This window comes from Heptranchias perlo, chromosome 21 (genome assembly GCF_035084215.1).
Source record: "Heptranchias perlo isolate sHepPer1 chromosome 21, sHepPer1.hap1, whole genome shotgun sequence".
Classification (NCBI taxonomy): domain Eukaryota; kingdom Metazoa; phylum Chordata; class Chondrichthyes; order Hexanchiformes; family Hexanchidae; genus Heptranchias; species Heptranchias perlo.
The window spans coordinates 49,983,975-50,005,787 of NC_090345.1; the positions used below are offsets into that span (position 1 = coordinate 49,983,975).

At 45.8% G+C, this 21,813-nt stretch overlaps 1 protein-coding gene across 2 annotated transcripts in view; it reads right to left on the reverse strand.

Moving 5' to 3' along the window:
• Window positions 1-8,067: 8,067 nt before the first annotated feature.
• The window catches only part of tspan15 (tetraspanin 15), a 255,113-nt gene continuing 241,367 nt past the window's right edge, over window positions 8,068-21,813 (reverse strand). For both annotated transcript variants that reach the window (XM_068002643.1, XM_068002642.1), the window contains one exon: window positions 8,068-16,313. In XM_068002643.1, coding sequence (XP_067858744.1) covers window positions 16,134-16,313 — 180 coding nt within the window. In that variant the 3' untranslated portion in view covers window positions 8,068-16,133. The remainder of the gene's footprint in view (window positions 16,314-21,813) is intronic.

Below are 21,813 nucleotides of genomic sequence, written 5' to 3' on the forward strand. Positions count from 1 at the left end.
GTTTCAGCTCTCCCTCCATTCTATTTGCAGTCTACTTATATATATGTTTATGCCTCTTATGTTATTAATATGTTTTATCTTAGTACCTCTTTAACTCCTAATCATTTATTTATTTACCCTAAATCAATGATAACCAACTGCAATTTTTATAGAGAGTTTATTAAATTGACTTACCTTAGCTTTCACAGGCCCCTCGCTACTGTGATGTCACTTTTGCAAATTTTCTCAGCCCTGTCCCTGTTAGAGAGGGTAATTTACTCTGCGTGTTCCTGCTCCATCCTGTCCCCCCTCACTCTCCCTGTTAGAGAGGGTAATTTACTCTGCGTGTTCCTGCTCCATCCTGTCCCCCCTCACTCTCCCTGTTAGAGAGGGTAATTTACTCTGCGTGTTCCTGCTCTATCCTGTCCCCCCTCACTCTCCCTGTTAGAGAGGGTAATTTACTCTGCGTGTTCCTGCTCCATCCTGTCCCCCCTCACTCTCCCTGTTAGAGAGGGTAATTTACTCTGCGTGTTCCTGCTCCATCCTGTCCCCCCTCACTCTCCCTGTTAGAGAGGGTAATTTACTCTGCGTGTTCCTGCTCTATCCTGTCCCCCCTCACTCTCCCTGTTAGAGAGGGTAATTTACTCTGCGTGTTCCTGCTCCATCCTGTCCCCCCTCACTCTCCCTGTTAGAGAGGGTAATTTACTCTGCGTGTTCCTGCTCCATCCTGTCCCCCCTCACTCTCCCTGTTAGAGAGGGTAATTTACTCTGCGTGTTCCTGCTCTATCCTGTCCCCCCTCACTCTCCCTGTTAGAGAGGGTAATTTACTCTGCGTGTTCCTGCTCCATCCTGTCCCCCCTCACTCTCCCTGTTAGAGAGGGTAATTTACTCTGCGTGTTCCTGCTCCATCCTGTCCCCCCTCACTCTCCCTGTTAGAGAGGGTAATTTACTCTGCGTGTTCCTGCTCTATCCTGTCCCCCCTCACTCTCCCTGTTAGAGAGGGTAATTTACTCTGCGTGTTCCTGCTCCATCCTGTCCCCCCTCACTCTCCCTGTTAGAGAGGGTAATTTACTCTGCGTGTTCCTGCTCTATCCTGTCCCCCCTCACTCTCCCTGTCTTAGAGAGGGTAATTTACTCTGCGTGTTCCTGCTCTATCCTGTCCCCCCTCACTCTCCCTGTCTGAGAGAGGGTAATTTACTCTGCGTGTTCCTGCTCCATCCTGTCCCCCCTCACTCTCCCTGTTAGAGAGAGGGTAATTTACTCTGCGTGTTCCTGCTCCATCCTGTCCCCCCTCACTCTCCCTGTCTGAGAGAGGGTAATTTACTCTGCGTGTTCCTGCTCCATCCTGTCCCCCCTCACTCTCCCTGTTAGAGAGGGTAATTTACTCTGCGTGTTCCTGCTCCATCCTGTCCCCCCTCACTCTCCCTGTTAGAGAGGGTAATTTACTCTGCGTGTTCCTGCTCCATCCTGTCCCCCCTCACTCTCCCTGTTAGAGAGGGTAATTTACTCTGCGTGTTCCTGCTCCATCCTGTCCCCCCTCACTCTCCCTGTTAGAGAGGGTAATTTACTCTGCGTGTTCCTGCTCCATCCTGTCCCCCCTCACTCTCCCTGTTAGAGAGGGTAATTTACTCTGCGTGTTCCTGCTCCATCCTGTCCCCCCTCACTCTCCCTGTTAGAGAGGGTAATTTACTCTGCGTGTTCCTGCTCCATCCTGTCCCCCCTCACTCTCCCTGTTAGAGAGGGTAATTTACTCTGCGTGTTCCTGCTCCATCCTGTCCCCCCTCACTCTCCCTGTTAGAGAGGGTAATTTACTCTGCGTGTTCCTGCTCCATCCTGTCCCCCCTCACTCTCCCTGTTAGAGAGGGTAATTTACTCTGCGTGTTCCTGCTCCATCCTGTCCCCCCTCACTCTCCCTGTTAGAGAGGGTAATTTACTCTGCGTGTTCCTGCTCCATCCTGTCCCCCCTCACTCTCCCTGTTAGAGAGGGTAATTTACTCTGCGTGTTCCTGCTCTATCCTGTCCCCCCTCACTCTCCCTGTTAGAGAGGGTAATTTACTCTGCGTGTTCCTGCTCCATCCTGTCCCCCCTCACTCTCCCTGTTAGAGAGGGTAATTTACTCTGCGTGTTCCTGCTCCATCCTGTCCCCACTCACTCTCCCTGTTAGAGAGGGTAATTTACTCTGCGTGTTCCTGCTCCATCCTGTCCCCCCTCACTCTCCCTGTTAGAGAGGGTAATTTACTCTGCGTGTTCCTGCTCCATCCTGTCCCCCCTCACTCTCCCTGTTAGAGAGGGTAATATACTCTGCGTGTTCCTGCTCCATCCTGTCCCCCCTCACTCTCCCTGTTAGAGAGGGTAATTTACTCTGCGTGTTCCTGCTCTATCCTGTCCCCCCTCACTCTCCCTGTCTTAGAGAGGGTAATTTACTCTGCGTGTTCCTGCTCTATCCTGTCCCCCCTCACTCTCCCTGTTAGAGAGGGTAATTTACTCTGCGTGTTCCTGCTCCATCCTGTCCCCCCTCACTCTCCCTGTCTGAGAGAGGGTAATTTACTCTGCGTGTTCCTGCTCTATCCTGTCCCCCCTCACTCTCCCTGTTAGAGAGGGTAATTTACTCTGCGTGTTCCTGCTCCATCCTGTCCCCCCTCACTCTCCCTGTTAGAGAGGGTAATTTACTCTGCGTGTTCCTGCTCCATCCTGTCCCCCCTCACTCTCCCTGTTAGAGAGGGTAATTTACTCTGCGTGTTCCTGCTCCATCCTGTCCCCCCTCACTCTCCCTGTTAGAGAGGGTAATTTACTCTGCGTGTTCCTGCTCCATCCTGTCCCCCCTCACTCTCCCTGTTAGAGAGGGTAATTTACTCTGCGTGTTCCTGCTCCATCCTGTCCCCCCTCACTCTCCCTGTTAGAGAGGGTAATTTACTCTGCGTGTTCCTGCTCCATCCTGTCCCCCCTCACTCTCCCTGTTAGAGAGGGTAATTTACTCTGCGTGTTCCTGCTCTATCCTGTCCCCCCTCACTCTCCCTGTCTTAGAGAGGGTAATTTACTCTGCGTGTTCCTGCTCTATCCTGTCCCCCCTCACTCTCCCTGTTAGAGAGGGTAATTTACTCTGCGTGTTCCTGCTCCATCCTGTCCCCCCTCACTCTCCCTGTCTGAGAGAGGGTAATTTACTCTGCGTGTTCCTGCTCTATCCTGTCCCCCCTCACTCTCCCTGTTAGAGAGGGTAATTTACTCTGCGTGTTCCTGCTCCATCCTGTCCCCCCTCACTCTCCCTGTTAGAGAGGGTAATTTACTCTGCGTGTTCCTGCTCCATCCTGTCCCCCCTCACTCTCCCTGTTAGAGAGGGTAATTTACTCTGCGTGTTCCTGCTCTATCCTGTCCCCCCTCACTCTCCCTGACCTATGGATAATCACCACTCCTTGCTCGACCACTGCCAGCTCCCTATCTCTCAGTGGGGTATCTCCCCTCTGAAACTCCTGCTCCAGAAACCTCTCTCCCTTTATGTTCTGAGAGCTTAAGCTGAAGTAATCACAGTTGAAGACACATCCTGCGACATTGATTCCTCGAAACTCCCACCTCTGCAGGAACCGTTTGTCACTGTCCCTTCCTGTGCTGACACTCTTATTAGGAATAGTAGATAAGTTAGAATTAAGTTTTAACTTGTTTTTATATTTTTTATCTACTTATAATTTCAAGAAACCGCTCTGCTCTGAATTGTCACTCTTGTTAAATTCCCGTTTTAGAGACACTGTTCTCACTCTGTGGTGTGCTGATACCAAATTAGGTCACCAGCTAGTTTCAGCTGCTCAGGCAGCACAGCTACACAGTAGATTAGTTAACACCTAGCCAGTGAGGGACGGTTGCCTGCTGTTAAATGCCAATTCACTATCAGCTGCACAAGTTTAAAACTACAGTAGTTAAAGCAGGGAAGTGAAATAAAAGAAGTTCTGAACTAGTTACACCTATTCACCACTGGATTTCCACGATTCCCATTTTAGCAGTACTATTCACACACTGTTCCCAGCTCAGTTTGTGGTGTGCTGTCTGCCCGGGTTTTAATCTGATGAGGATGAGAAGTTGCTCAATTTAACTGAGGGCTGTGTCATGTTTCTGAGTTATTACTTTAGATATTTCCACCAGTCACTCTGTAACCAGGCCTCATGTCCCCTATGATCTGAAGTGCATTTCTTTTCTGGCCAATACCCAGGTAAGTGATTGTGAGACCCAGGGATCATAACAGAGAACCTTTACTCTATGTACCGGCTACTGGAATGTATCAAACTGCCAAGTGAATTCTCCTTTTCTCCAAATGGATTAGAAACAATGAGTTCTTTTAATTTACATATGTATGAACAATATACAGTTAACACCGAGATATATATTTCCCTACACTCTCTATATAAAACATCAAAAACATAACTCACCTTCTCTCTAAACATGGAGTTTTAAACAGAAAATCATTTACTGTGAGCTCTTTACCCACCTCCCACTGGCCAGGCCTGCACTACCTTTAGACAGCCTTCCAGTTGTGACTGCCAGTTTCAAACACTATTACTGCTCTCTCTGCCTCAGATTGCCTGAGAATTGTCAATATAAATCTGTAAGCTGGAAGTCTCTTGTCCACTGAGCTATTAGTTACAGGACACGTTCTCACCCTGCCGTTATTGTACTTAGAGATGTTGTTATTGAGAAGCCATGTGAACTGAAGAAGCAGGTAAGGTTGTGAAGATGATGCCATCTATGTGGTGGTCAAGAGCCCTCCCACATCAAATTGGCACAAATGTCTATTGCAGCTGGCAACAGGATGTCATCCATATCCTTCTTCAGGCTGCTGTTGCTCATCTGCCCGATCCTCCTGCTGCCCTTGGGTGTTTTTCTCTTCCGGGGGCTCCACAAGGAGGCGGCTTTATAAGGCTACAGTGTTTAGCATGCAACACAACACCACTATCCTTGAGACCCTAACTGGACCATATTGTACAGCTGCCCATATACCAATCAGGACACCTGAAGGATGTCTTCGACATTCCAATAGCGTGTTCTACAATGATTGTAGTGGAAGAATCGATCTTGTTATAGTGGAGCTCAGCTGATGTCCTAGGATTGTGCATTAGTATCATCAGCCGTGGCTGTAGAGGGTAGTCCTGATCTCCCAGGATCCACCCGGCACTTGCTTTTCTGATTAAAAGAGGGCTAGCACGGTGAGCTGCCTTAAAATGAAGATATTGTAGTAAAAATACGTTATGGTTCGTTTTCGGGAGCTTAACTGATGGTGCATTCCAGCTCATGCTCAATGAGGGAGGCAAGCGTGGGCTGGCAGCAGCCTGCAGTAGTGCTGTGGGTGTGGGATTCACAATCCCACACCTCTCAACTCCACATTAAAGTCAGTTTTAAAAAACAAACATACCTGTTTGTTGGTGGCTGCTGGTTAGGCCGCAGCAAACGATGGAGAACCCGAGCGGAATAGTTTGAATGCCTGCTACACTCAGCTCTTCCCACTTTCTCAAAGGGGTCCCTAATCGGGCGTTGAGCCCCTCATTAACATGTGCAAATGACCTAATGCCTGTTTAAGATGACTGCTGGGGATGCCTGAATATCGTATGAGGATAATATGACATTGGACGTATTTCAGGCGTTTTTGGGGCACAGGACATAGCCCACTGGAAACTGGGCACGATGAGGATTAATTTCTCCCCCATTGTGGCAGCTGCAAGGGAAGGGAGCATTTCCGCACATAATGCAGTGCTCCTGATCAGAAACAAGCTGGACATTGAGCAAGTGGAATCCTATCATGTTGATGCAGACGATGGGGTTGATGAAGGGGCCATGTGTGTGCAATCTTTGACTCCTTATGCTTTGGGGAATCCTGGAACTCCGTGAAATTGCAGGGAGGTCATGCTGCTCAGTGACTCTGTGCTTCGTGGGACACCTTCCACATGTACACCGATGATATCCAGCTCTACCTCTTCTCTGTGTTGTCAGACTACTTGTTCTGACATCTGGTCTTGAATGAATCACAACTTCCTCCAGTTCAACATTGAGAAAACATCATCTTCAGTCACTCACCATGCGTTCAGCCACACAGTCAGGCTGACCCAAACCGTTAGAAAGCTTGGCATCCTGATTGGAGGACTGCTAACATTGTACCAATTGTTTAAAAAGGGAGCGAGGGATAGACCGAGTAATTCCAGCCCAGTCAGTCTAACCTCGGTGGTGGGCAAATTATTGGAATCAATTCTGAGGGACAGGATAAACCATCACTTAGAAAGGTACGGAGTAATCACGGAGTCAGCATAGATTTGTTAAGGGAAGGTCATGTCTGACTAACTTGATTGAATTTTTTGAGGAGGTAACAAGGAGAGTCGATGAGGGTAGTGCATTTGATGTAGTGTACATGGATTTTAGTAAGGCTTTTGACAAGATCCCACATGGTAGACTGGTCAAAAAAGTACAAGCCCATGGGATCCGAGGGAGAGTGGCAAGTTGGATCCAAAATTGACTCAGTGGCAGGAAGCAAGGGGCAAAGATTTAAAGTGATTGGTAGAAGGATTAGAGGGAAGCTGAGGAAAAATATTTTCACCCAGAGGGTGGTGGGGGTCTCGAACTCACTGCCTGAAAGGGTGGTAGAGGCAGAAACCCTCAACTCATTTAAAAAGTACCTGGATGTGCACCTGAAATGTGGTAACCTACAAGGCTACGGACCAAGTGCTAGAAAGTGAGATTAGGCTGGGTGGCTCATTTTTGGCCAGCATGGACACGATGGGCCAAATGGCCTCCTTCTGTGCCGTAAATTTTCTATGATTCTACCCGTGAGCTGACTGTTAATCTCCCATCCTACCCCTCAGAGAGATTGCTCACTTCCACCTCCACAACACAGCCCACCTCTGCCCCATCACAGTTGAAACCCTTACACATACCTTTAATGTCTCCTCGCTTGACTAGTCTAACTGTATCCTTGTGGCCTCCCATCCTCCATGCTCACCGCTATCAATCATCAGAAAATTCTGCAGCACAAGGACTTGTACCAAGTCAGCAATCAATCAGGAATGAAGACAGTCAGAAAATCTACAAGGCACAAGTCAGGAGTGTGATGGAATACTCTCCACTTGCCTGGATGAGTGCAGCTCCAACAACACTCAAGAAGCTTGACACCATCCAGGACAAAGCAGCCCCCTTGATTGGCACCCCATTCACCACCCTAAACATTCACTGCCTTCACCACCGGCGCACTGTGGCTGCAGTGTGTACCATCCACAGGATGCACTGCAGCAACTCGCCAAGGCTTCTTCGACAACACCTCCCAAACCCGCGACCTCTACCACCTGGAAGGACAAGGGCAGCAGGCACATGGGAACAACACCACCTGCATGTTCCCCTCCAAGTCACACACCATCCTGACTTGGAAATATATCGCCGTTCCTTCATCGTCGCTGGGTCAAAATCCTGGAACTCCCTTCCTAACAGCACTGTGGGAGAACCTTCACCACACGGACTGCAGCGGTTCAAGAAGGCGGCTCACCACCATCTTCTCAAGGGCAATTAGGGATGGGCAATAAATGCCGGCCTCGCAGCGACGCCCACATCCCATGAACGAATAAAAAAAAAGTCAGAAAATCAATCCACTAAGAACTCAAATCAAAGCATTTCCCTGATCCCACGGACTCAGTACTGCTTATTCACAGGTTTTGTCACTACATGAGCACCCTGGAATCATTTGTGAACACATACAGGATACTTTAGACATATGTTGAAAAAGTGTACTTCCCCATTAATTCCTTGATGGTGTTAGTCACGCTGTTCAACTATTGGAGACTGAAACATGTCTCCACTTCAATGTAACTAATGCCTCAAATGCTTTCTTTAGTGGCTGAAAGTCAATGGCACTGTGATGACACCCAAAGGCTCCGCATCTGATAAGCTTAGAGCATGTAAAACATCTCCTTTACCACCGCCACCTGTGACTTAACATCACTGCAACTTACGGAGACATTGCCACTGCTGGAGTATAAACCTGGAAGCAGAGGCGAGTTACCAAATTGTACACACTTTACACTCAGTAAGAAGGCACATCCCTTTGCACACACAACTGAACTCTTGCTGTTAAAATATTAGCATTCAGAGTTTATTGTTAAAATGTTATACAGAAAAAAACTTCCACCAAAATTTAAAAACATTTTCTTTTCAAAATCACAAAGAATTGACACTGGAATACCCAGAAGTAAACACTATTTAAAAGGCCTTTGTAGTAGTCAGAATCGGCAGGCTATCTAAAAACAGTGCAGACTCACAGAACATTAATTTTGCTGTCTGGCCAGCATATTAAACAACAGTAGAAGAGGCACAAAATGCAATCAAGTTATCTCTCTGAACACGAGTGTAGCTAAAGACAGCCAATAATTAGATGGATCTTTAAAAAAAAAAGTCCCAGTTTTATCTGTCAAACTGGATGTGATTTGAAAACATTTTCAAATACCACAATTTAAAAAAACATTGATGTTCTAAATTAGGTTGTGAAAATTAAGATCCTCGTCTTTGGTGTGATGAAATATTCCAAGGTGAAATTGCAACTCCCCTGCTCTTCTTTGAATAGTGCAATAGGATCTTTAACGACCACCTGAGAGGGCAGATGGGGCCTCGGTTTATGGTCTCATCCAAAAGATGGATGATTCCTGAAAGATGGATGATATTTCCTGGTTTACGTTATTTTCGTTTTTATCCTTTTAAGCATTAGTGATGTTTTGTTCTATGGGCCTTGGACTGTGTGAATGGTGTGCTGTGATCTTTATGCTTATTCAATCAGGAATGTCCAACCTTGCTGAATCCTCTGCAGTCCAAAGTAATCAGATATGTAGAACAATCTCCCAGCCTGAACCAGACCTCCCGCCACAAGCTCTCTTAAGAGGCTGAGGGTGGGGAGCAGAATATCTGGTGCAGCTGCAACGTTTAAAGAGCTGCAGCGGAAATGTAAAAAAGAGGTGATTTTCTTCTGCAGCAAGATCAGAAGCAGCAGTTGCTGCAAAAAAATGGTGCAGCAGTCACAGAAAACACCATCAGTCAGTACTGCAGGTATGATACTGCTCCGTTACATTGTGGCCCAGAGATTCCTTGTTTGGCACTGCATGGGAGGAGGTGGCAGAAAGGATCAATGCAGCCAGAGGGCCAGCTCTTGTCCTTCCTCAGATGCAGAGCCCTGGGATTTGGTCCTTGCATATTAAAAAAGGTTGTCTTCTGAGCACAATCATTACCTACAATCATTGGATCTCTCCAAAGCACTCATGACGCCTGTGGAAGAGCCTTACACCTGTTCCTGTTTCTATCTGTGGATGCTGGGGGTCAATTCAGAGGATCTGGTAGAAGATGAGGAAAAAGTGTGCTAGTCATAGAAATTGGCCAAGGTAATACTACCCAGTCTTTCTTTATACATTGAACATTTTTGTATTTGTATATCGCCTTTAATGTACAAAAACTTCCCAAGGCGCTTCTCAGAGGCGTAGTCAGGCAAACATTGTAGATGGGCAAAGTATGCACGTCGCAAAGAGTTTGCTCTCAACCTGTTAGCCGTTGGCTGTAGGTCACTCGGACAACCTTACAGTTCTGTCCTAGTTTCGCATGGATGCCCATTCTGCAGCAGAACAAACCTTTTGGCTGCCACATCAAACTGTTGTACTTACATCTGCAAAGGTGAATCCACAAATCAAGCTTCCAACAAAACATATTGTGTGCTCATTTACTGACACATCCTGGAATGCAGAATGGGCACTAGGATGTCACTGTGCTGTTCAAAATTCCAGCATCTCAACATTACTTCCCTGCTCATAGGATAAGGCAGCATATAACAGGAGGGAGCAAATCCGCACAGGTGGACAAAGCTTGAGTCCTCCCCCAAGCTCAGCGCAAGGCATGCTTTTCCTTTTTTTTATTCGTTCATGGGATGTGGGCGTCACTGGCGAGGCCGGCATTTATTGCCCATCCCTAATTGCCCTTTGCTCACCATAAGACCATAAGAAATAGGAGCAGGAGTAGGCAATTCGGCCCCTCGAGCCTGCTCCGCCATTCAATGAGATCATGGCTGATCTGATTTTTACCTCAACTCCACTTTCCCGCCTTTTCCCCATATCCTCATACTCACTCTCACACAAGCACAGCACCATAACACACATTGTCATGTAAGCACTGTTTGAAGGGATCTTTTGCGGTCAGCTTTACATGCAGATTCTAATATACATTCCTCTTCTGTTTCTAAGGGAGTCCCTGAAGAGCCACAGTCAGTCATCCAGGTGGCACAGCAGAAGGCAACACATTGTGTTACCTACTCTACCTGCCACAAGCAACAGCAAAGGTACAGCCACTCCGGCTGATTTAGATAGGAGGGTCTCTGGGTGAATTGTAGAGCATGACTAAGCAGAGCATGTGGTGGTGGCAATAGCTAGAGGGCCAGCTCTTGTCCTTCCTCAGCTGCAGAGCCCTGGGATTTGGTCCTTGCATATAAACAAAGGTTGCTATCTGAGCACAATCATTACCTACCGTCAATTGGATCTCTTCAAAGTACTCATGATGCCTGTGAAAGGGCCTGACACCTGTTCCCGTTTCTATCTGTGGATGCTCAGGGTCAATTGAAATTATTAAGATCGAGATCTATAATTTTTTTTGTTTGGTAAGGGTATCAAGGGATATGGAGCAAAGGCTGATAAGTGGAGTTGAAATACAAATCATCCATGATGTAATTAAATGGCAGAACAGGCTTGAGGGGCTGAATGGCCTACTCCATCAGTGTAGTCCTGCACAATGGTTAATTGGAACTTCTGTCCACCACAGAGCCAGAAGCAACTCCATGGGCTTCTGCAACAGAGAGTGTTCTTTTCACAGTGAAGGTAACTCTCCTGAATGCTCACACTGCTGCTATGGAGACTGTGAGCTCTAATGTACAGCAGACTCTCCTGTCTGAAAGTCTGCTGTACATTAGGGAGAGTCATTACACAGGGCTTCACAAACTTCACTGCTGTTCAGAGGTTTGCTCTTATACAGATCTGCAGACTTGGTAAAGCAGTGTCCAGCCACAGGGGCATGGTTGGAGTAGGCACAGATCAGGCTGCTGTCTCTCAGGGCGATATTACATCTGGCCCATCCAGCTAACCCGCTTAGATGACAGAAGAAGCGTCAGGGTTTGGGATCCAGTGCATCATTAAATGTTGTGGAGCTATTTGCAAGGCCATCTCATACCCACCATAAAGAGGTACAGGATTATTTCAATCCAAAGAAGCTCTCAGCAGCCAGCCACCTTGCTTACTATTTCCAGTGAAGAAGCACCTATAAGGAGCACTAGGGTCAGGTTTGAGGAAACACACAACATACAATGTCGCCAAGGTGAAGCACCAGGTAAAACACGAGGTACATACACTCATTACTTCCAGTGTGTTAAATGTGGCTTCACTTTATTTTAACTTTGTATGAAGAATTTCCTTTTGATAGTGCAGAATAAGGTTATTGAATTGAGTGGCTGAGGCGCTTAGGTAAAGGTCTCATCTATGTGAATGTAGCATACTTGAATTTTAGTGGGGATATCTTCAGGCTCAGTGTCCTGCTGTCCCCTTGGTGAGCCTGCTCCTGGTTAGGTCTCTTGTGCAGCATAAGGAAGACAGCAATGATCCTGAGGACTCTGGCAGGATAGCACTGTAACACAGCGCTTTTCTTCCAGGCATCAGACATGTCACTTGAAGGTGCTTGTAGTATGTTCAATAATAATCCTGATGAGTGCATGAGTCTTGTATGTGTTTACCTGGTGTTCCAGGTTGTCACAACAGTGTCAGGAACCAGAGTTCTTAGAGGTCACCATTTCATTCTGCCTTCCCCTTCAAATAACTCAAGCATGGAGGGTTGTCTTAAAATAAAGGAATCATGAGTGCTGCCTGGCAAGTGGGCATTCACCTGTCCCTGACCACCTGCACAATAATGAAGTGGAAACCCGTGTGGTTTATGAACACCATGGCATTGTGTGTAGGGTTCTGAATGGCATGAATACCACGGATAATGCCCTGGACGTTGTGGAATCCTGTGATGCAAAGGAAAAGCAGTGCACTTTTAGTCTGCTAGTGGTTTTCCATAGAAAAGTGCTAAAGCTATTTGATCTGATGAACAATTCATCAGTAATCTGCTTGATACATGTGTGCACTGTGGATTGATTGATGTTGCATATATCCCTGAGGTGGCTTGGAAGGATTGGAGGCATAAACATGCAGGGCTGTGGCAACTACAGTCACTGGCAAGGCTGTCCTGGTTGTCCGTATGTGTAGGTCATATTCCATCAGTTGGTACAACTCAGCAACTATCTCCTTGGTGATCGAAGGTGACGAAGGCAATTGTCCTCAGACATTCCCAGGGTCTGTACACATGGCTGCAATGGGTAAGGATTATCCAGCTCTAGTACAAGTGAAACTGCTTCACATCGTTTCTTTCGTTCTCTTCTTTTACCTCCCAAAAAATTCAAATAGAGAGGAGTACTCAGTCCAATACCTATTGTAAGAATTTAGATTGCAGCGATGAATATTTAAGCTTTAAGTACTCCTTCCTGAAAGGCAAGAATGCATCAGTCCTTTACTGCCCATTTTATATGGGGCAGCTGAGCAGTCCCGTTGAAAAAATTAGGGAATCTCACTTTGTATCGGATTTGAGCTTTTAATGATGCATTGTGCTAATTGGGTAGGGATCTAGCAAAATGGATTCTCTGCCTGATTTCCGTGTCTTTGTACTTGCATTTCACACTAATGGATTCATTCCGCTGGCTGGAAAATCTACCACGCAATCTCTGAGAAGAGAATAACCATAAGTAACACTTTCAAGCAGAAAAAGTCTGTCAATTTTTTCTGACTCCTTAAAGATCACAAACTGCATTATTCAGCCCATTGCACTGCTTTCAACATCTGATGGTTCCAGTAAAGAACGACTTCCACTTTAGAATCACCCTCATCAGATCTCGGAAAAATCTCAAACCGCTTCACATTGGGTGAACTACTTCGAAGTGCAGTGATTGGCATGAGTGCCACAAATAATGCACACATCAAGATCCCACAAGCAGAAATTAGATGAATAACCAGTTAATCAGTTCTTGGTGGTGACATCAGGAGAACTTCCCGTTCTTCTTCCAATAGTGTTATGGGATTTTTAACCACAATCTGAAATCATCAGAACAGGCAGACAGGGCCTTGGTTTAAAGTCTCATCCAAAGGCGGCACCTTTGATGACGTAGCAGCTGGTTGGAGCAACACGAAGCAACAGCAGTAACTCCTAACATTTACCCCATATGACTGATGGATCTTGTGGTGCTGCTCACATAAAGCAGCAGAACCGCTGACTTACCAAGAGAACACGTGAAGCATAGTGCATTAGTTGGCTGCTAAAGTGCAACTGTGTGGCTTTAAGGCTACAAGGTGTGATTGGTCTGAATCAGTAGAAAGGTCAGGGGGAGCTCCAACTGACTTCTGTTCTATTTTAACATGTTTGAGGCCACAAAGTTAGGTAAATAGAGTCTGTTGTGAATTGGAGCTTAATTATTGTTTGGTCAGGAAATCGTGCTTGTCATTGTAGGTGCAGGTCGGAGGCAGACAGCGTTATATCACTGGCATTTTTTAAAGATTGTTTTCCCATTGTATCAAAGTGATAACATCCGGAGTGGCACGTGCACACAGTGACGTACTGTTTTTATATTTATATGAGTCAAGAATGGATATAAAGTGCAGGTTCCAGCAGACATAAGCCTGCCTCACAAAAAGGGAAATAAAGTGCAGACATCCTGGCTGCTCTGCACCTCCTAGCAGGCAGGATTATGAAGGCCTGAGGGCAGGGAAGGGCAGGGCATCACAAGTCCCAGGGCTTCTTGGGCAGATCGTTATGTAGGTCAAGAGGGGTGAGCAATAAACGACAATGTTTTTTCTGTTTTCTCTCCCTACGGAGCCTCTTATTTTCTATTTCTCTGTTGTTGGTCCAGCTCTTGGTCAGCACTCTGTTATGCCCTGCAGGCATCTGTTTTTGGGATGTAACAGAGTCTGAATTTGGCCCCAGTATCTGTAAAAAGTTTGAATGAAGTGCAAAAAAATTTCCTCCACTTTTTGGTGAGACCATGGCCCACTCTCCACTTTAAAAACTGTGAATGGTGCACTCCATTCCACCGGCAGAGAGCAGAATTAATTCTGTGCAGCGCAGTCACCACAATCTGTACAAACAGCTCATCTCACCAGACTGCATTCGAAACACATAAGATCAGTCATTGGTTGATGCACTGATCAAACTGTGCCACAATATACACATTATTAAACTACGAGCTAGTGCTCTATAATAAAGCCTGTTTTTAATCAACTAAAAAGTATTTAAAATGTTAACTGCTATACTAACTGACTCGAAATGCCCATAAATCAACCCTTTATCATGAATCTTTTGCAGAAAACAAGCTATTGCACTCAACAAATGAGGAATGCAATGTTTAACACCTCCACTCCCCCCGGTGAAGCACTTGTGTGTTAATGTTAGTGAGAAGCACACTGCACACTGCCCAGTACGGACTCAGGAAGCAGCTTCAATCAACACTCTCCCTGTACCAAGTGCTTTAGGCAGTTTGGTGCTGAGGAGTTGCTCACCACAGATTAGTGAACAGACACAGAACTTCCCAAAGTATATGTTTGACAATTAGCCAAATCATACATTGTAAACTAAATATCATTTAATTAGTACAGAAATGTTAGGCTTGTATTAAACTCTTTAAAATGAACAGGAAACCAGCTATTGTGAGTGAAACATTATTCAAGTAAAACCTACAGTAAACCTCTTCAATCTGTTGTATATTGACCTGCCAATATTTAAGAAATTTACAAACCTTTGATATGAAATTTAAAAACCCTGTGCACCAGGAATCTCAGGATGGTGTACTAAACAATGTAAACTTTCAGTTAAAAAAACACACAATTTTGTTACATCAAAATGAATCTTGCAAAAAAATGTGAAAACCTGAAACCACACCAAACTTCAGATGTGTTTGCCCAGATACAGCCTGCTCGTTGTATCTTGCCCTTTCCCAGTGTGATTTCATGAACTTCCAGGGAGCCTCCCGCCAGCTGTACATAGCAGGAAATCGGCCATTCATTTTAATGGAAGGAAAATGACAGCCTGCGATTTCCTGATATGTGCTTGCAGTGGGTAAAATTCCCTGCCAACAGCTCAACTTTGTGAAATTGCTCCTGTAGTCTCATCCTTTTAACAATTAGCAGCCATTAGACACATACTGTAGTTAAAGTAAAGAAAAAACATTAAAAAATCAGCAGGTTGCCTGTCAGTAGCAGTACAGTATTATATTATTACAGTCTAAAATCCTGCACGATCACCTGATAAAACACAGACTGGTGTGGGATGAACTACATACGCCCGTGGTTCCTCAATGCATTCAGGTTGGTTTGTACAGGAGGAATGGGTACAATACAGCTACCTGTACAAGCCCAAAACCAAGGAGAGGCCACATCTGCAATTCATCCCCGACCACAGTGTATAAAAGGTACTTCTTCCTGATTCTTGTCTCAGTTTGTGAGAAGTTTTCAGTGTCACGATCTGCTGGAGTGCAGCAGCCATTGCTGCTAGAGAATGGTTGTGCTTTGTCTAAGGAACAGTAACAAGATGGAGTGGCAGCAAACATCAGCTTACAGCATGACAGGGAAGCATGCTTGCTCCAATATTAAAATTCACAGGAAATTACTCTTAGAAAGTGCAGTGGGATATAGTGCTTTACATACAATAAATGGAAAGAACAGGTGTTTGGGAGTGTTACAAGGCAGTAGGATATCTAAGGAAAAAGTACAGAAAATGCTGGTAATACACCGCAGGTCTATCAGAATCTGAAAACTGAAAAGATGGATTAACAATTCGGATACAGTCTTTGTTACCTCCGATCTCCACCCCAAACCGTACCCTGTCTTCCCTCTGCTCAAATACTGAGAAACCTGCTGTATAGTTCCAAAATTATGTTCTTTTTATCCCTGAACTATCTGACAGTTTTGGATTGTGTTCATGAACTGCTGCAGTGTCATTCTCATGCTTTAATCATTATCAGAACTCCCGGATTGTGTTGCAGCATTGTAGTGCTCTCCCAGACATCTGTTACTCTGTATAATTATCCCACACAACAAATCTCATACAACAGCATCGAAAGCTGGTAAACACCAGCAGCATCCTGTCCCCGATGTGTTGATATCTTCACCATGATGTCTGTAAGACGGTCCACTCATCAGACCGCTATCCACTGCGTCATACTCGTAGATGATATCCTCCAGTCGGGTGGTATACAGCCAAGTTATCACAACCCCAAAAAACTGAAAGACAGAGAAAAAATGAACAGTGAGTGAAAAGCAGCAATAGTGTTCAAAATTGCAACATAAAGCTACAGGACTAGACAGTGTTTTATATTGGTTTCTATAGTCTCCCACAAATTAATATTGTCCTGAAAAAAAAAACAACCCAGGGAGCCTAGTTGTTTAAGGAGATGTTGGAGCAGATTGTATTCTTCCTGGGCTCAATGAACACAGGAGGATCGGGCGGGGAGATCCACACGTCCATGAACACAGGAGGATCGGGCGGGGAGATCCACACGTCCATGAACACAGGAGGATCGGGTGGGGAGATCCACACGTCCATGAACACAGGAGGATCGGGCGGGGAGATCCACACGCCCATGAACACAGGAGGATCGGGCGGGGAGATCCACACGTCCATGAACACAGGAGGATCGGGCGGGGAGATCCACACGCCCATGAACACAGGAGGATCGGGCGGGGAGATCCACACGTCCATGAACACAGGAGGATCGGGCGGGGAGATCCACACGTCCATGAACACAGGAGGATCGGGCGGGGAGATCCACACGCCCATGAACACAGGAGGATCGGGCGGGGAGATCCACACGCCCATGAACACAGGAGGATCGGGCGGGGAGATCTACAAGCCCATGAACACAGGAGGATCGGGCGGGGAGATCCACACACCCATGAACACAGGAGGATCGGGCGGGGAGATCCACACGCCCATGAACACAGGAGGATCGGGCGGGGAGATCCACACGTCCATGAGGGAACCATCCCGACTTTTTGTCCACTCATTCAATTAACAACTTATATTTATAAAATCATAGAATGAAACAGCACAGGAGGAGGCCATTCGGTCCATTGTGCCTGTGCCAGCTCTTTGAAAGAGCTATCCAATTAGTCCCATTCCCCTGCTCTTCCCCATTGCCCTGCAAATTTTCCCCTTCAAGTATTTATCCAATTCCTTTTTGAAAGTTATTATTGAATCTGCTTCCACCACCATTTCAGGCAGTGCATTCCAGATCATAACAGCTCGCTGCATAAATTTTTTTTCCTCTTGTTGTCTCTGGTTCTTTTGCCAATTACCTTAAATCTGTGTCCTCTGGTTACCGACCCTTCTGCCACTGGAAACAGTTTCTCCTTATTTGCTCTATCAAAACCGTTCATAATTTTGAACACCTCTATCCCCTTTACCTTCTCTGCTCTAAGGAGAATAACCCCAGTTTCTCCAGATAACTGAATTCTTTCATCCCTGGTACCATTCTAGTGAATCTCCTCTGCACCCTCTCTAAGGCCTTGACATCCTTCCTAAAGTGTGGTGCCCAGAATTGGCAACAATACTCCAGCTGGGGCCTAACCAGTGTTTTTTCAAAGCTATGCCTCTATTTATAAAGCCAAGAATCCCTTATGACTTTTTAATCAGCCTTCTTAACTTGTCCTATCACCTTCAAAGACATACACCCTCAGGACTCTCTCTGTTCATGCAATCCCATTAAAATTGTACCATTTAGTTTATATTGCTTCTCCTCATTCTTCCTACCATAATGCAACACTTCACACTTCTCTGCGTAAAATCTCATCAGCCATGTATCTGCCCATTTCACCAGTCTGTCCATGTCCTCCTGGAGTCTGTTACTATTCTCCTCACTGTTTACTACATTTCTGAATTTCGTGTCATCTGCAAACTTTGAAATTATACCCTGTATAACCAAGTCCAGGTCATTAATATATATCAAAAAGAGCAGTGGCCCTAATACCAACCCCTGGGGAACACCACTGTATACTTCCCTCCAGTCTGAAAAACAACCGTTCACCAATTTTGTATCCACGCAGCCACTGTCCCCTTAATCCCACGGGCTTCAATTTTGCTGACAGTCTATTATGTGATACTTTATCAAGCGCCTTGTGAAAGTCCATATACACATCAACCGCACTACCCTCATCAACCCTCTCCGTTACTTCATCAAAGAACTCAATCAAGTTAGTCAAACATGATTTGCCTAACAAATCTGTGCTGGCATTCATTTATTAACCCATATTTTTCAAAATTCCAATTAATTTGGTCCTGGATTATTGTCTCCAAAACATTAGGCTGGCTGGCCTGTAGTTGCTGGGTCTATCCCTCTCCCCTGTAGTGCCTTTAACTTCGTAAAACATCCCAAGGCATTTCACATAGAATCACAGAAAGGTTACAGCACGGAAGGAGGCCATTTAGCCCTTCGAGTCTGCGCCAGCTCTATGCAAGAGCAATCCAGCTAGTCCCACTCCCCCGCCCTATCCCCGTAGCTCTGCAAATTTTTTTCTTTCAAGTATCCAGTTCCCTTTTGAAGGCCATGATTGAATCTGCCTCCACCACCCCCTCAGGCAGTGCATTCCAGATCCTAAGCATTCACTGTGTAAAAAAGTTTTTCCTCATGTCACCTTTGGTTCTTGTGTCAATCACCTTAAATCTATGTCCTCTGGTTCTTGACTCTTCTGCCAATAGGAATAGTTTCTCTCTATCTACTCTGTCTAGACCTTTCATGATTTTGAATACCTCTATCAAATCTCCTCTCAACCTTCTCTGTTCCAAGGAGAACAACCCCAGCTTCTCCAGTCTATCCATATAACTAGAGGCCCTCATCCCTGGAATCATTCTAGTAAATCTCTTCTGCACCCTCTCTAAGGCCTTCACATCTTTCCTAAAGTGCGGTGCCCAGAACTGGACACAATACTCCAATTGTGGCCGAACCAGTGTTTTATAAAGGTTCATCATGACTTCCATACTTTTGTACTCTATGCCTCTATTTATAAAGCCCAGGATCCTGTATGCTTTTTTAACTGCTTTCTCAACCTGCCCTGCCACCTTCAACGAGTTGTGCACATATACCCCCAGGTTTCTCTGTTCCTGTATCCCTTTTAAAATTGTGCCCTCTAGTTTATATTGCCACTTCTCGTTCTTCCTACCGAAATGTATCACTTCGCATTTTTCTGCGATAAATTTCATCTGCTGTGTGTCCGCCTGTGCCACTTGAAGTCTATCACTATCCTCCTCACTGTTCACTACCCTTCCAAATTTTGTGACATCTGCAAATTTTGAAATTGTGCCCTGTACACCCAAGTCCAAGCCATTAATCTATATCAAAAAAAGCAGTGGTCTCAGCACTGACCCCTGGGGAACACCAATGTACATCTCCCTCCAGTCCAAAAAACAACCGTTCACCATTTCTCTCTGTTTCCTGTCCCTTAGCCAATTCTGTATCCATGTTGCTAATGCCCCCTTTATTCCATGGGCCACAATCTCATGGGAGCATTATCAGACAAACAATGACACCGAACCAAAACAAAATATTAGAACAGGTGATCAAAAGTTTGGTCAAAGAAGTAGGTTTTAAGGAGTGTCTTAAAGGATGAGAGAGGTGGGAAAATGGAGAGGATTGGAAATTCCAAAGCTTAGGGCTTAAATGAACGAAGGCACGGCCGCCAATTATGGGATGAAGGGAGTGGTGGATGTGCAAAAGGCCAGAATTGGAGAAACACAGAGTTCTGAGAGGATTGTAGGACTGGAGGAGGTTAAAGAGAAATGGAGGGGCGAGGCCATGGAGGGATTTGAACACAAGGATAAGAACATTAAAATCAAGGCATTGGTGAACAGGGTCAGCGGAGGTGGAAGTAGGCAATCTTGGTAATGGAGAGGATATGGGATCGGAAACTCAGCTCACAGTCAAATAGGACAGCAAGGTTGTGAACAGTTTGGTTCAGCCTGAGATAACAGCCAGGGAGGGGGATGGAATCAGTGGCTAGGGAATGGAGTTTGTGGTGGGTGCCGAAGACACTGTCTTCAGTCTTCCCAATATTTAATTGGGGGAAATTTCTGCTCATCCAGAAGATGTGGAAAAATTAAGAGAGGTGGTGGTGAGGTAGAGCTGGGTGTCGTCAGCATACACGTGGAACCTGATGTTGTGTTTTCGGATGATGTTGCTGAAGGGCAGCATGTAGATGAGAAATAGGATGGGGTCAAGGATACATCCTTGGGGGACTCCAGAGGTAATGGTGCAGAAGCAGGAAGAGAAGCCATTGCAAGAGATGCTCTGGCTACGACTGAATAGGTAACAGTGGAACCAGGTGAGCGCAGTCCCACTCAGGTGGACAATGGAGGAGAGGCGTGGAGGAGGATGTTCAACTGTGACAAAGGCTACAGACAGGTTGAGAAGGATGAGGAGGGATAATTTACACCGGTCACAGTCACAGAGGATGTCATTTGTGACTTTGATAAGGGCCTTTTAAGTGCTGTGGAAGGGGTGAAAACCTGAATGGAGGAGTTCAAACATGGAGTTGCAGGAAAGGGAGGTTGGAGATATGGCAGTAGTTTGCTAGGACAGAGGAATCAAGGGTGGGTTTTTCTGAGGAGGGGGTGATGATGGCAGATTTGAAAATGAGGGGAACAGTACCTGAGGAGAAGGAACCATTTACAATATCAGCTAGCAATGGGGGCCAGGAAGGGAATTTGGGTGGTCAGCAGTTAAGGGGAACAAGATTGAGAAACTAGAGAAAGATGCAAGTTCAGGGCTAAGGCAGGGAGGAACCTTGGGGGGATATTTGGCTTGGTGGACAAGGGGGAGGGAAGCAGCAGAGGCATCTGAACAGATGGTCTCAATCTTAGTGACAAAGAAGTCTATGAGCTCCTTGCACTTGTTGTTGGAGGTGAAGGTGGAGGGGGCAGGGGTGAGGGGTTTAAGGAGATGGATTGTAATGGAGAAAAAGAAGCCGGGGGTTATCTTTGCATTCCAGGATGATCCTGGAATAGTGAGCAGTTTTGGCAGAGAAGAGCAGGACCCGATAGTGCTTGCTGTGGTTGAGCCAGATCTGGCGATGAATGGCTAAACCAGTTGTGCGCCATAAACGTTCAAGTCTGTGTCCTTTGGACTTAAGGAATGAAGATAGGGGCTCTACCAAGGGAAGCAACCAAGGTGGGAGAGAGTAAGGGGTTTGACTGGGGACAAGGGCATCAAAGATGGAGGTGAGGGTGTGATTGAGGAGATCGGTAGCTGCAGAAGTATCATGGCGAATGGAGGACCAAAGGCTAGAAAATTGGGAGTCTGAAAGTGCAGTTGTAAGTGACTTGGGGGAAAGTTTTTCCAGGGACGGAAAGGAGACATGAATGGTAAGGGATACAAGGAGGTGATCAGAGATGGCCTTATCTGTGATTGAGATTATGTGAGTAGAGAGGCCATGTGAGATAGAAAGATGGAGGGGGTGATTGTGAATATGTGTAGAAATGGACAGAATATGCTGGAAATACACAGATCTATCAGCTGCTGAAAACAGAAAAGGAAGGGAGCCTTTGGCACAACTGGTTCCATTGGGAAGGTTAAGCTGTCTTTTCTCCTTTAGTTGTTGCTAGAGGCACTATATACTTCCAGCATTCTCTGTTTTTACTTCATGTTCTCTGGTTTATTTCTTAAAGGTTAAATGTTTTCAGATATTTGATTTATGGACATATCTCTCAGGTCCTGAAATACTACACCTAATG